At 50.5% G+C, this 14355-nt stretch overlaps 1 protein-coding gene across 2 annotated transcripts in view; it reads left to right on the forward strand.

The window, feature by feature from the left end:
* Positions 1-2060: 2060 nt before the first annotated feature.
* PSTPIP1 (proline-serine-threonine phosphatase interacting protein 1) overlaps positions 2061-14355 on the forward strand; it is a 47008-nt gene continuing 34713 nt past the window's right edge. The window contains exon 1 of one of the 2 annotated variants that reach the window (XM_011282986.3): positions 2061-2530. In XM_011282986.3, coding sequence (XP_011281288.1) covers positions 2495-2530 — 36 coding nt within the window. In that variant the 5' untranslated portion in view covers positions 2061-2494. The remainder of the gene's footprint in view (positions 2531-14355) is intronic. The other variant, XM_011282985.3, reaches the window with a different exon arrangement.

Below are 14355 nucleotides of genomic sequence, written 5' to 3' on the forward strand. Positions count from 1 at the left end.
AATGATAGCATGCAACCCACAGGATGGGGTGAGGACTAGGTGAGACGGTGCGTGTAGAAAGCTTAATGGTGTCCCCAGTACTTGGCAAGTGTTCCGAAGCCCAGTTGGCTGCCCTGGTGGCCCAGCCTCGGAAGCTGTGAAAGGTGGGGCCGGTGTGAGGGGAGGAGAAAGACCTCTTTGCAGTGGAGAACTTTAGAGCCTCTTTGGATGCCTCCCATTACTTCCTTCCACAATTGCTCTGGCCCATGACCAGCACAGCAAATCTTTCCGAGGCTGCCCTGGCTAGACCAGAGCAGTCAGGATAGGAATTCTTTATTTTTGGGGTCCTTGAGGTGGACCTTGGGGGGACTTGCCCAGGTAAGGTAGGTCAAGGAAGGCATGCCAGGAGGAAGGCTGGAGAGCAGAGGGGAAAATTGTAGCAGCGAGAAGGGTACCTCTGGGGCGAGGGAAAAGGCCTGTTAGGAACAGAAATTTGTTGAGGGTGATGGGAGGAACCCCTGGAGAGTCAGGGGAAGGAACCTGGCTGTGAAGTTTTCTGCCAATGGTAACCTCCTGTTACCATAGGGTTTCTAGTCTGCCTCCAGAACTAGAGGCATCACCCCAATTGATAGATGGAAAAACAGGCCAGGGAGGCTGAGTCAGTGCTATCAGCTGCCGTTAGGATAAGGTGCAGCCTCAGCATTCAAAGTTCAAGGTGATATTTACACCATTAGCTGTCATCAGCTGCAAGCAACAGAAAACCTGGCTTGGTGCCTTCAATGCTGAAGATGTTTAGTGGCTCAAACCTAAGGGTTCTGGAGGTAGGGAACTCCCAGGGGCAGCCCCACTGCTCTACAATTCTCCCTGAAGTATTCTCTCCTGGGCGGCTATTTCAGAAGTATGGGTGTGCCCCATCTCTAAGTCTGGGCACACAGAACTGGCACTTGGGAGCTTAGCTGTCTTGCACACCAGCTTTCATCTGTCTTATCACCTCAGTCGGTGGTAAAGGAGGCATTGGTGAGGGTGGTGATTTGTAGACAAGGCTGACTCATCCCTTCTTGCCTACCCTGGGCTTAGGCCCCCCTGCCGGCATTTTCTGCTGAGCATTCAGGCCCTGGCTCTTTGGGGCTGTGTTTGGGGCTGCAGCCCAGGGCTCTTTCCAAGGTGGTACCAGACAGTGCCCCCAGCACCTGCCCAGCCAAACTGGAAATCCCAGTAATGTTCTCAACACCGTCTCCTTTCCAAAGTTGGGGGACGGGGTGGTGGTGGCAGATAGGGAAACTGAGACTCAGAGAGTTAGAGGGTCGATTAAGGTCCCTTGACCACTAAAGGGTAGGGGCCAGGCAAAACAAAAATGGGCGCCTCAGCCTGGGTTTTCAGACTCCCACACTATGCCTTCATAATCCTGTCTCTCAGTTCAACCACGTTCTTCAGCCTGAAGACTCCATTTCCTGAGGGAGGTTTCCTGCCCCAGAGAGTGTGTAATCTGGAGACTTGTGTGTGTGTGTGGGGGGGGGGGGGGGGGGGGGCAGTGCTTATGAGACCTCAGGCTGTTTTCCCTTGCTAGTTACCTGGTCACTCCATCTCTGTCTTCCACTCCCCCCCCCGCCCCCCCCACCCCCCCCACCCCCACCCAACAATAGCACACCGCTGTCTGCCCCCAGGCTGCGAGTTCCTTGAGGGCAGGCTGTGGACTGAGGCACTAGGCAGCCAGGGTTTGATGAGTGATAGTGATGTCCTGGACCTGGGTGAGCCCTCCGGTATGGTTTGCTGCTGGGGAGTGGAGATCTAGCATCTCTGCACCTGGCTTGGCCATGGGGCTGGGATGGTGGGCGACAGCACTGGGGTTCCTGCCCGGTCCTCACCCACACTTTCAGTGGGCTTCAGGCTCCGTAAGTTTATGGGCTCTGAGAATGGCCCAGCTAGGGCTTTGGAAGGGGGCAAGTGGAGGCGGGCAGCAGAGTGGCAGGTGTCAGGCGGGGCTGCACCAGGGAGCACCGCGGCTCCACTTCCTGTGGGCGAGGGCCTGGTGCCTGCCCCGGGCGGGGGCGGGGGGGGGGGGGGGGGAGGTTGCACAAACCTTCCTGCGCAGGCCCCAGGCTGCCTTCCCGCCTGGCCTGTGCACCAGCCTGCCTCTCCTGCTGGCTACTGCCTCCCAGCCGGGGCTGGCATCCCTGCTCTCAGTCCTGCAGCCTGGACTGTGTCTCCATCACCACAGGGTTGGCGAGGGGCCTGCCGGACACCAGGGCCCGCCCTCCCATCCCTGGAAGGGTACTGCTCCTTCCTCATTTTGCTGCTGATTCTAGCCCCAAACAAAACAGGTTGAGCCCTTTTCCTCCCTCTGGCAGCTCCTCTCTGGCTTGCGGCTGCCTTCTGAGCCGCTGCAGACGGTGCCGGCCAGAGAGGGGGGCCCTGGGCCAGCCCTGTCGGGACTGGGACGGTGTGCCTGGCTCCTGGCCCTAGTTCAGCCCTGTCTGAGCAGGAGAGCAAGCTTTGCCGTGGCAGTTGCCTGAAGATGATGCCCCAGCTTCAGTTCAGAGATGCCTTTTGGGTGAGTGAAGACCCTGGGGCATTGAACAAGTGGAATGGGCTCTGGGGAGGCTGGCTCCACTGAAATTTCCCCCACGGCAGCCGGTGGGGGTGTGGCTCCAGGAAGGAGGTTTGCTCATAAATATAGCGGTTGATGTTTTGGTCTTAATTATTGTGGAGGTGACCCGGGCTTCTGTCCCTTCTGAGTTGGAAGATGAAGGGGGTCCTTGGCCTGGGGTGCTGATTTCTCTGCAAACTTCTCCACAGTGAGGTGGGGGAGGGATCTCTTCTATACACCCAGGCCTGATTTCTCTGAGAGACCCTCTCCCCACTGCAGGATCTTTTTAGGAGAATCTAGGGGTGCCTGGGTGGCTCAGTCGGTTAAGCGTATGACTTTGGCTCAGGTCATGATCTTGGGGATCATGAGTTTGAACCCCGCATCAGGCTCTGAGCTGACAGTGCAGAATCTGCTTGGGATTCTCTCTCTCTCCCTCCCTCTTTCTCTGCCCCTCCCCTACTTAGGCTCTCTTTCTCAAAATAAATAAATAAACTTTTAAAAAATTAAATTGTTTTAATATTTATTTTTGAGAGAGAAAAAGAGAGAGACAGAGCACAAGCAGGGGAGGGGAAGAGAGAGGGAGACACAGAATCCAAAGCGGGCTCCAGGCTCTGAGCTGTCAGCAGAGCCTGACGTAGGGCTCAAACTCACGAACTGCAATATCATGACCTGAGCCGAAGTTGGACACTTAATTGACTGAGCCACCTAGGTACCCCTAAAAATATTTTTTAAAAAAGGAGAATCTAATATATGGATAGGGGCTTGAGGAGGCCATGTGAGGTGAAGGAGGGAGGGGGGGTCATGGGTTTGGGGACCAGACAAACTTGAATTGGGATCTTGGCCCTGCTACTTAGAGACTGGGCAAGCTATCTTATTTCTCTGAGCCTCATTTTCTCCAGCTCTACAGTCCAGATAAATATTAATAAGCATCTCAACTGAATGGGAGGATTTAAAAAGGTGATCTAATGTAATCAAATGACAGTTCTTTTTTCCTGATATAACCTCTCTTCTTTGCAGACTTTAGGGGTCCTTTAAGGAGGCAGCAGGGCTGGGCAATTCCTTGCTAACTTTCTTAAATTCAGTGCAAGCATACTTCAAATCCTTTCCCCCATGAAATGATGGCACGCAATAGGCTTGTGGAGGTGAAATGGCTTGGCATGGGCCACACAGCCTGCAAGCCCACTTTGGACCCCAGATCCCCTCAGCTTTTTAGCAGCCCTGCCTCTACCTTTCCTCTGCTTCTCAAGCTCTGGCTGTCCCCAGCAGCTCATGGGAAAAAGCGGAGACCTCTCTGGTTAGAGCTGGGGAATGAGGCTGTCCTGAGGGTGCCTCCCTTCAACCACACAGAGGACTCCCTGGTCCTTCACTCAGCCATCTCAGCCTTAGACAATATCCTGGCCCTCCCTGGGCCCTTTCCTGGGGCCTGTGGCTAGGAGGATGACAGTTAACAAGCCAGGCCTTCCTTCTGTTCCGGGCCGTGCTCTGCTTGGGGCTTGTGGCCAACATATGAGTGGCCTGCTTCTCACCTGCCCTGACCACACAGTGGGCAGAGGGCCACCTGGGGAGGGTACCCGTTCCTCTCTGGGTCTCTGTTTCCCCATCTCTACAAAGAAGAGGTGGGCTCAGTCCAGAGAAAACAATGGAGGCAGACCTGGCTCAGCCCAGCCCAAGTACCAGGCTGGCAACTGGGCCCTCTCGAAGGGGTGTTGGCTGCAGTAAGGGGTGGGGCAGTGAGTCATCACCTCTGCTGTGACTTAGAGTGAAAAGTGGGGAAAAGAGGTAGGGCCTGGAAATCCAGGATGCTCTGTAGCCCAGGGCAGACCAGGAGACCCTGATCGTTTCACCTCTAGGACATCTGTCCCACCCCAGGGCCCCTGGCCCCACCTTCCTGAGGGCAGAGCTCTGGCAAGGAGCAGCCCCCATGGCAGGATCTGGGCAGTGGGGGATGGCATAGGAGTGGGTAAGGTGTGGCAGGGACAGCAGCAGCAGCAATAAAGGAGCCCACCTGTGTTGGCTTTCTAAGGGACATCCAGCCATGCTTTGTGCCTGCCCCACCTCTGAGCCATCGCAGGCTTCAAGACCTCCAGTGCCTCCTCTCCTCCCCTGCTGGCTCCCTGGACTGGAGTGAGGGTATAGCCTAGACAAGGCCAGAGCAGAGAGGGGGAGAGAAGTGCCCAGCGGGAGCCTCTCACCCTGAGCCTGGCAAACGCACCAGGAGGTCATGGTCATCATCACTGACCCCAGGGCTCTGAATTCTAACCCTTCTCCCTGATGCTCAGCTCAGCCCATGAGGACAAATGACACTTACTTGTACAAAGGAAGTGCCAGGCACTGTTCTCAGGACTGTTGATCTATTCACCTACTTAAACTGATGAAGTAGATGCTATTGCTATCTCTATTATTCAGAGGAGGAAGTTGAGGCACAGAGCTTAAATAGCTTGCCCAAGGTCACACAGTGGGGATTAAACCCTGACAGGCTAGCTCCAGTGTCTGGGCTCTCACCCAAGGTGCTTCAACACCCTCTATCAACACAGTAGATCACTGGATCTTTGGGCCACATCAGCAAAATGGAGGGAAAATGTCTGTTTTTTCCTACCTCCCAGAGAAGTAAGAAGATCAGACGAGGTTTATAGAAGTATTTTGAAGCTCAGTTTACAGACAAATCTATAAAACAAAAGACAGTGATCTTACTGCTGTAGAAATACTAGGGACAGAGCCCAACCTGCCCCTCCCCCAACTTTCCCCCTACCCCAGCCCAGGGCAAGCCATTCCATAGCTTGGCAGTTCAAAATGAGTAGTCTTAAATAGTGGAAGGAAGCCCATGAACTAGAAGGATCATGTCTAACACCATAGCACTGCAGTTATTTGGCAGTCTCAACCATCCAGAACACAGGTGGTATGTAGCCCCATTCCTGGCACTAGCTCAGAGTAAGAGAGAAACACAAGCGGTTTCTGAGGAGCTAAGAGCTTATATTAAAGCTCATATACTTTAATCATATGAGATGCCCCATAATTTTTAGTTAGGGCTTAAGAACTCTAATTTTACCCATAATTTTAACAAGCTTTTAATTAAAAAAATTTTTTTAATGTTTATTTATTTTTGAGAGAGAAGGAGAGACAGAGCACAAGCAGAGAAGGGGCAGAGAGAGGGGGACACAGAACCCAAAGCAGGCTCCAGGCTCTGAGCTGTCAGCACAGAGCCCGACGCGGGGCTCAAACTCACAAACTGCGAGATCATGACCTGAGCCGAAGTCGGAGGCTTAACCAACTGAGCCACCCAGGGGCCCCAAGCTTTTATTCTTTTTTTATTTTTATTTTTTAAAAAAAATTTTTTTTTCAACGTTTATTTATTTTTGGGACAGAGAGAGACAGAACATGAACGGGGGAGGGGCAGAGAGAGAGGGAGACACAGAATCGGAAACAGGCTCCAGGCTCTGAGCCATCAGCCCAGAGCCTGACGCGGGGCTCGAACTCACGGACCGCGAGATCGTGACCTGGCTGAAGTCGGATGTTTAACTGACTGCGCCACCCAGGCGCCCCTCCCAAGCTTTTAATTTATAGATGTATCAGTTAGAGGGGGTCTACATGGAACATGATATACATTGATGAGTGATATGAACTGTTAAAGACAGTTTGACAGATAGCTGATAGCTGATAGCAAGGTGGGAGACCAAAAAATTATTAAAAAGCCGACATAATGGCTCAGAAGTGATGGGAACATTCAGTGTGGGAGCAGGCCAGTTCTGTTCCTCAACAGGCCTGTATTTCTAATTTATCAATGTGGCTACCCAGTATTTATTTATAGCCTGCTATTTTCTGTGGCAAAACATTCAGATGCAGGCCACTTATGGAGTGAGGCAGGGGTGGACTAGCCACGGGGGGAAGGAAGGGATAATTTAATTTCTGTTACACATACAAATGATAAAAAGCATCGCAGCTTTGCAGGAAGTTAGTGGCTGGGCCTCAGAGTGGGGCTTGTCAGTGAGACGAAGTTGAGGGTAAGAATATCAGGTGCCTGAGCTGAGAAGGGTTTAGATCTCATATAACCTGCCCAGCAGTGAGTCAGACGGGCACAGAAGCCCAAAAAAGGCAAGGTTCTGCCCCTCACCTCCCAGTGTCTCCTTGCCAGTGTCTCGGCTCCCAGCAGGCCGCTAAACTCTATTGCAGAAAACATCTGTCTAAATTCTCAACACAGGGCTGGCAAGTGAGGGACAGTGTTCAGTCTATGTTTGTAGAATGAACGCATGAACATGGTTCCACTGCCTTCCTGAACCCATTTTCTCCTTCATTTCTCTTGAGTTCTATTCTACAAATATTTGTTGAACAGTATTCTCTGCTAGGTGGTCTAAGCTGGATCCCTACCTACCCTCACCCCCACATCCAATCAGGTGAGCGAGACTGTTTGGCCTTCAAGGAAGTTACTGTCCAACACTGAACACTGAGGTTCCCTAATAACTGGGCCAGGCACGGGGTTCCCTGCTCTGAGCTGTGTCTTCCCATCCCACCCTCTGGCTCCCTCCCAGGCTTTGCGAAGAAGCCACTGAGTATTGTTTTAAGAAGGAAAATCTAGTTTTGAACCAGGTTTTATTGAGATCCACATCCTATCCCTTTTGGTGTTGTTAAAAGGAAACATAAGGGCTTGAGGAGGATGGGCCACATATATTACAGTGACATCTCACCCCTAAGGGGTAAGATGGACCACCAAAGGGGACAGAGGAAGCAAGCCTGAACTTTTCCCTCTGACTTGTAGTCACATCTCTCCCCTTTGAGACTAGGCTCTAGCATCATCTGGAAACCTCTGTGTCATCCTGGGAGGGGCTGAGCTCCCCAACAGACAGAGCACAGAGGAAGGCACCACTTTCCGGGTGGGGGAATGACTCACCAGGGATACACAGGGGCTGAGGATGGGCCCATCCCTCCCCTCTTGTGAGGGCTCAGCTGCTGTTGCCTCTTCCCCTTCCCAGTTCTGAGACTCTGAGGTTCCCCATTTAGGATAGAGGCCCCACTTTGGCCTGTCCCCCACCCCAGGACCTGCCAACCACTGTCTTGGGGCCTCACAGAAAATCAGGAGAGGCTGATGCTCATTGGATACCTACTCTGTTCTGAGCCCTTAAAGCTATGTATATACCTTCTAAAGAAATAAAATCAATAAATATAAGATCCTAAGAAGAAAGTAGGAAAATAGAGAAAGCCAGGAGAAAAGCACCCTTAGTCTCATCACACGAAGACAACTGGTAATATTTTGCTCTGCTTCCCTAACATTATTTGACATAGGTGCAAGCACATTGTGTACACAATTTTGTATTCTCCTGTACCTTTTTTCTTTGCATTTTAATTTTTGTAATGTTTATTTATTTATTTTTGAGAGAGAGAGAGAGAGAGAGAGAGAGAGAGAGAGAGAGAGAGAGACTCCCAAGCCGGTTTCAGGCTTTCAGCGCTGAGCTGGGTGTGGGGTTCAATCCCATGAACGGCAAGATCATGACCTGAGCTGAAATCAAGAGTCAGACGCTCAACCAACTGAGCGGTCCAGGCACCCCTTTTCACTTTAAACTTTATTTTTAATTGTGGTAAAGTATACTTAACATGAAATTTATCATTTTAACATTTAAGTGTACAGTTCAGTAGGGTTAAGTATACTTACATTGTTGTGGACGCTCCTGCCTCTTTTCATCATAATTCCATTTTGAACATGTGTGGGTGTGGGTGTGATTTCCTCGTTTCAAAACACCATTGTTAATGGCTACACAGTCCAGCTTGTGGATTTGGTAGATGTATGATTCATTTATTCAATCCCTATTGTTGGACATGTAGGTTGCTGCTGCCCATTATTCATTATTCTAGACAGTGATGCATTGGGTAGATCTTTGTGTATCAAAATTTTTCACTTGAGGATTATTTTCTTGGGTGGATTCCCGGGAGAAGAGATATTCCTGAGTGAGAGAGTGGGGCCCCGTCTCTAGCTGGGCAGGAGCCTTTTTATGCAGGAAGGAGGGACCGGAGTGGCCTGGAAGGGGCTGGGAGGGCCAGGCCTGAAGGGGCTCTGCCACGAACTGAAGCCTGCTCAGACTTTGTTCAAGAATTTGCAGCAGGGCAGGCCCCTATGGCCTTGAAGGCCAAGGAGGCCAGTGGCTGGGGAATGGGTCCTCCCAAGCATCAGGGGCTTGTAGACAGTGCAGGAGGTAGGAGAGGGAGGCCCTAGCTGTCCTGCCTTTGCTGCTACCAAATGCCTTCCCAGTGTGCCCTTGGCCATGGCCGTCTGAAGGAGTGAGGACAGACTCTCTCTGTCAATGTCCTCCTGTCTCCTGAATGGAGGCATGGGAGGGCCTACTCCATGGCCACATGTCCAGGGCAGAGCAGGGACTCCCTCCCAGGTCTATTGGACACCATCATATTCTGCCTCTGAATTCAAGGAGATTGACTAGTTTCTTCTTGGTTCAGTTATAATTCTTATAGGATACATGAGTGGCCCTCTATATGTTGACTTTGATTTCGGTCATTTTGGAAGTAGGGTTATTTTTCTCTCCATTTCCCCTCTAATTTTCTGTAAGTGAACACAGATTATGTATGTCATTAAAAGGAAAATTCTTGAAAACAAAACTAAGCAATTGCTGTTTTCAAGCCTGAGATTTTAAGTGAAATTTGTGGTTTGATAGCATTACCTCTTGCACATACTCTGTGTGCACTTTGTGGTACATTGTCCCCCTGGGGCCCAAGAACTTGGTTCGTCTATGCCTATTTCCCAGGACATGGCCAGCCATTTGATGGTGTGAGAAGGAGGGAGAGTTCTCTGGTTATGCTTGCTGTGCATTTGTGAGGCTGGCAGATGGTCACCTGGAGGATCTACTGGCCACAGCAACCTGGTCACCTTCAATTTGATTCTTGGTGGAAAACAAGGTCTGCTTCTCAATGACCCCCTGCACTCCAGTTCCTGGGACTTGTGTACTACACACCACGGGGGTAGCCCCCCGGAATGGAGCGGGAGGGCCTTGCTTGGGCTATGGAGGGCAGGCAAGGATTTGGGAGAAGGCAGGCTGGCAGATGGCAGCCCAGGGGAAGGAATGGCACAGACGAAGGTGTGGAAGTGGGGAGTGGGCACAATGGGTTTGGAAGGCAGTTTTCTGGCCCATAGGCTCATGCAGGGTGACTGGTAGGAAAGTGACTGGAGATTGTGAAAGGTCCTGACCCGCCTTAAGGGGTGACAGAGACACTTTCTTCTGCCTCCCTGCACCCTCTCCAGCAGCGGATGTTTCCTATCATGCAAAGGAGCTGCAGGCTGTGGGCGGGATGCCCTCCCTCCTCACCCAGAGTCTAGCTGATGCCGCAAACCACACAATGAAGGGAACTTGGTGTGGAAACTGAAACTGCCTGGACTTCCAGCAAGAGAGAGTAGCACCCTGTGCCCTGGGGGCTTGCCCATGCTGGGGCTCTTCCCTGGACTCGCTCCAGCAGCTCCTCCCACCAGGCCGTCTTTAATGCCTCTCCTAGCCTCCACCTTCACTTGCTGGGCCGGAGAGAATGATTTCCCTTCTGTGAACTTCAGATTCCTCAGGGCAGCACTAAGGGGACCACCTTCTGCTGCTCACCATGGGGAGTAAGCAGACCAGAAACAGGTTCTAAGGGACCCAGACTTAGGATTGCATGTGCACTACAGGGTGAGCCACATATGTGCATCCTCCTACTCCCAGAATGCCTCCCCAACTCTGTTCACCATTACACATTAAATTCTGCCATCAGAGAGTCATTCCCATGGCTTCAAATGACAAGATGCATTTCCTTCCAACAATAGCTCTGTGAACTTGGTATTCTTATGCCTGTTTTGCAGGCAGAAATCTCAGAGGGGATGTGGGACTGGGGATACCACCGAGGTGGACTTTGGGGTTGCTGGTCTAGACCTGGCTGCTACCTTCTCAGGCTTAGGTCAGAGAGCCCTTGGGGGTTACTGGGAGGTGCGGTGGTTCGCTAAGACCTGGCACTCTGAGCAGTGGGTGAGGAGAACGTGGGGGAATGACAGCCCCTTCCGCTGGTGTTGACGGCACCCACTATTGGGCAACAGGAAGTGCCTGCTGGAGCTCCAGAGACCACAGCTAAGGCAGGGATGGGGTGGCCAGATGGGACTCAGGGTTTCCCAGCAGTGGACATGGGAAAACAGAAGCTGAGCCATACTGGGAAGGAAAGAGGGGATGATGGGCTGAGGCAGGAGAGTGCTTGACATATTCAAGGGACAAGGAGACCTGTGTGACTGAGGCCAAGTGACCGAGGTGGGTAGTACTTGGAGATAATATCGAAAATGTGACAGGGAGCCAAACCTTGTAGGACTGTCGTTCTCAAACATCCCAATGCCCAGGCCACACCCAAGGCCAATTACATAGAATTTCAGGGTGGGAGGCTGGGCATCAGTATTTTCCTAAGTTCTTGAGTGTTTCCAAAGTGCAGCCAGGGTTGAGAACCGTTGGCGTGGATAATTGTGATGCTGGATGCATTGCCATTGCTGATAACCAGCATACAGCTGGCTTTTACCACTTAGGTGACCTCATTTGACTCACTTGTGAATGAATAGAGGGTAGAGGTTTGTTTCGTTTTGCTTTTTAACCTTATAATCTACGATTATGTTTTTTTATTGTGGTAAATATACATTAACATAAAACTTAACACTTTAACCATTTAAAGTTTTTTTTTTTAATGTTTATTTTTGAGAGAGAGAGAGAGAGAGAGAGAGAGACAGACAGAGGATGAGTGGGGGAGGGGCAGAGAGAGAGGGAGACACAGAATCCGAAGCAGGCTCCAGGCTCCGAGCTGTCAGCACAGATCCCCACACGGGGCTCGAACTCACAGACCGTGAGATCATGACCTGAGCTGAAGTCGGATGCTTCACCAACTGAGCCACCCAGGCGCCCCAACACTTTAACCATTTTTAAATGTGCAATGCAGCAGCATTAATACATTTATAATGTTGCACGACCATTACTACTACCTATTTCCAGAACTTTTCATCATCCCAAGCAGAGACTCTGGACTCATTAGACAATAACTCTTCATCTCCCTTCCCTCGTCTCTTACTTCTATTCTACTTTCTTTCTATGAATTTGCCTATCCTAGGAACCTCATATAAGTAGAATCATACAATATTTGGCCTTTTGTGTCTGGCTTATTTCACTTAGCATGTCTTTAAGGTTTATCTGTGTTTCAACAGACATCAGAATTTCATTTCTTGGGGTGCCTGGGTGGCTCAGTCGGTGAAGCGTCCGAGTCTTGATTTTGGCTCAGGTTGTGATCTCACGGTTCCTGCGATCAAGCCCTGTGTCCTCAGCTCTGTGTGGACAGCTCTCAACTCTCTCTCTGCCCCTCCCCTGCTCATCCTCTCTCTCTTTCGTTAGTGTTTTCTGAGTTGTAAGAATTCTTTATATATTCTGGATATTAATCCCTTATCATATATATAATTTGCAAATATTTTCTCTCAATCTGGGCATTATCTTTTTACTCTCTTGATGTTGTCTTTTGATGCATAAGTTTTTAATTTTCATGAAATCTAATTTATCTGTTTTTTCTTTTGTTATCTGTGGTTTTGGTGTCAAATCCAAGAAATCATTGCTAAGTCCAGTGTTTTGAGGCTTTTCTCCTATGTTTTCTTTTCAGGGTTTTACAGTTTTAGCTCTTACATTTAGGCCATGGATAAATTTAGAGTTAATTTTTGTATATAGTGTAAAGACTGGGTCCAACTTCATTCTTTTGCATGTGGATATCACTTTCCCCAGCACCATTTGTTGAAAAGACTCCTTTCCGCATTGAATGACCTTGATATCTTTGTGGAAAATCATATATGTGCTTATTTCTGGGCTTTCTATTCTATTCCATTGGTCTATATGCCTATCCTTATGACAGTACCATACGATTTAAATTATTGTACAAGGTGCCATCTTTGTCTCTCACACTGCCTTTAGAAGCTAATGCCCTGCTTTGATTCTACTACATTTACAGGGTGGCCCTGGTGAGTCCCTCCACTCTCTGAGCCTGACTCTTTGTCTGTATTAAATTGATTTTTGTGGCAACATGCTTGTTAATGGCCTTGCAAAGGCAAGGAGCTTCACGTGCAGACCCCCTGCAGGTGCAGGAGCCCAGCTAGCACCCAGAACCCAGGGTCAGCTCTAAGATCCAGAACCTGACAAGGCTGGCAGAGGAGGCCACAGGGCCTTCTTCAGAGGCTGCAGCGGTCTGTCCCTGCCTTCAGGAAAAGGTGTAGGGATGGGAATGGGGCTCCTCTGCAGCTCCAGGGTTTCATCTCTGTGTCTTGAGCAAGTCTCAAGCCCAAAGGAGGAGCAGTTCACGGCCACAAAGAAAGACACCCCACATCAGCCCTGTGAGGGCACAAAGTGCAAGTGTTCATCCCACTTTACAAATAAAAACAATTGAGTCTGAGAGATTAGAGGCAACCAGTCCAAATAAGTATCACAGCTAAGATTCACACCTAGCTTTCCTTTTTTATTTCCTTTCTTTGACTTCATATGTATTCATCACCATGGCCACCATTTTCCAGCTCATTAAGTGTCAGGGTGCCCATTGCTGGGCTCCTCCATGTATTATTTCATTTAGTCCTAGAGCCCAGAGGTGGGCAATATGTTCACATTCATTTTACACAGGAGGGGCTCTGTGCTCAGGATGTTAAGTGACTTGCCCAAGGTCGCACTGCCTGTTTCATGGAACTGGCCAGGACTAGAACCCAATGCCTGAGCTCTGCCCACATCCCACTGCCTGGGCTTCCTCCTGGGGTGGTGTTCTGTAGGGTATCCCCTGGCAGGTGTAGGTGTGCAGGAGGCGTGAAACTAGGGGAACGGGATGTGCAGGGTAAGTAGGTGGACCATCAGTGCTGGCCTCTAGTCTCTGGCTGGTCACCCATAAACTATGTGGCGAGGAGCCCTGTGTGGCTGGCTATGGACAGGGAATGGACGGTGCCTCTCCTTGCTGAAGGGGTCAGTCTCCTCCAGGGCTCAATGTCTGGGGTGGCTCAGTTCTCTCCTCTTCTCCATTAACCATCCTCTGCATCCCACTGCTTCCCTCACCCTCGGCCACTGGCATCTGCTTTCTACTCCAGCCAGTGCTAGATCTAGGGAGTCCCCACTGCCACACCAGCTTGGTGGGGCCAGTGCAGAGGGACTGTGTGACCTGAGCAATCATCCACTTGCTGAGCCTCAGGTGCTCATCTGTAACAGGGGGTGATAAGAATAGCACAGGCCTGACATTCCAGGGGGTGCTGAGGATTAGAGGTGATAATGGATTTAGAGCACTGACCTCTACCTGTCTGCATCCCACCCAGCTCCCATCCCCTGAACTCAGAACCTGGCGAAGCTTCCCTTTACCTCCTGGGAAGGTCCCACACCTGCTCATGAGTCTCTCCTCCAGCTGGCCTTAGGCTACCTCTTCAGACACCTGCTCCAGCCTCACTCAGATCTCACCGTGACCACTTAGAGCTCTGTGCGTTAGACTTCCAGTCTTCTAAACCTCAGGGGCCCATTCCCACCCGCAGGCTTCTGCCTGGACTTGTGTTCACTCCCTGTCCCTTCCCTTTTCTAATCTTTCTACACGTTTTGGTTTCATAAAGCAGTAGGAAGAAGTGGGGGTCGAGCTACTCCTTTAAGACTTGAGAATGCGTAAGGGAAGTGGGCAGGACTTCACAGACTGGGGGAGGGGAGTGTGGTAGCCAAAACCTTTCCTTCCTGATAATCTGAGGAGGCTTATTTAAAAGAACAAAGCTTTAAAACCAGACAGACTTCGGTTGAAAGCCAGGCCCACCCACA

This window comes from Felis catus, chromosome B3 (assembly GCF_018350175.1).
Source record: "Felis catus isolate Fca126 chromosome B3, F.catus_Fca126_mat1.0, whole genome shotgun sequence".
In the NCBI taxonomy this organism is placed as follows: domain Eukaryota; kingdom Metazoa; phylum Chordata; class Mammalia; order Carnivora; family Felidae; genus Felis; species Felis catus.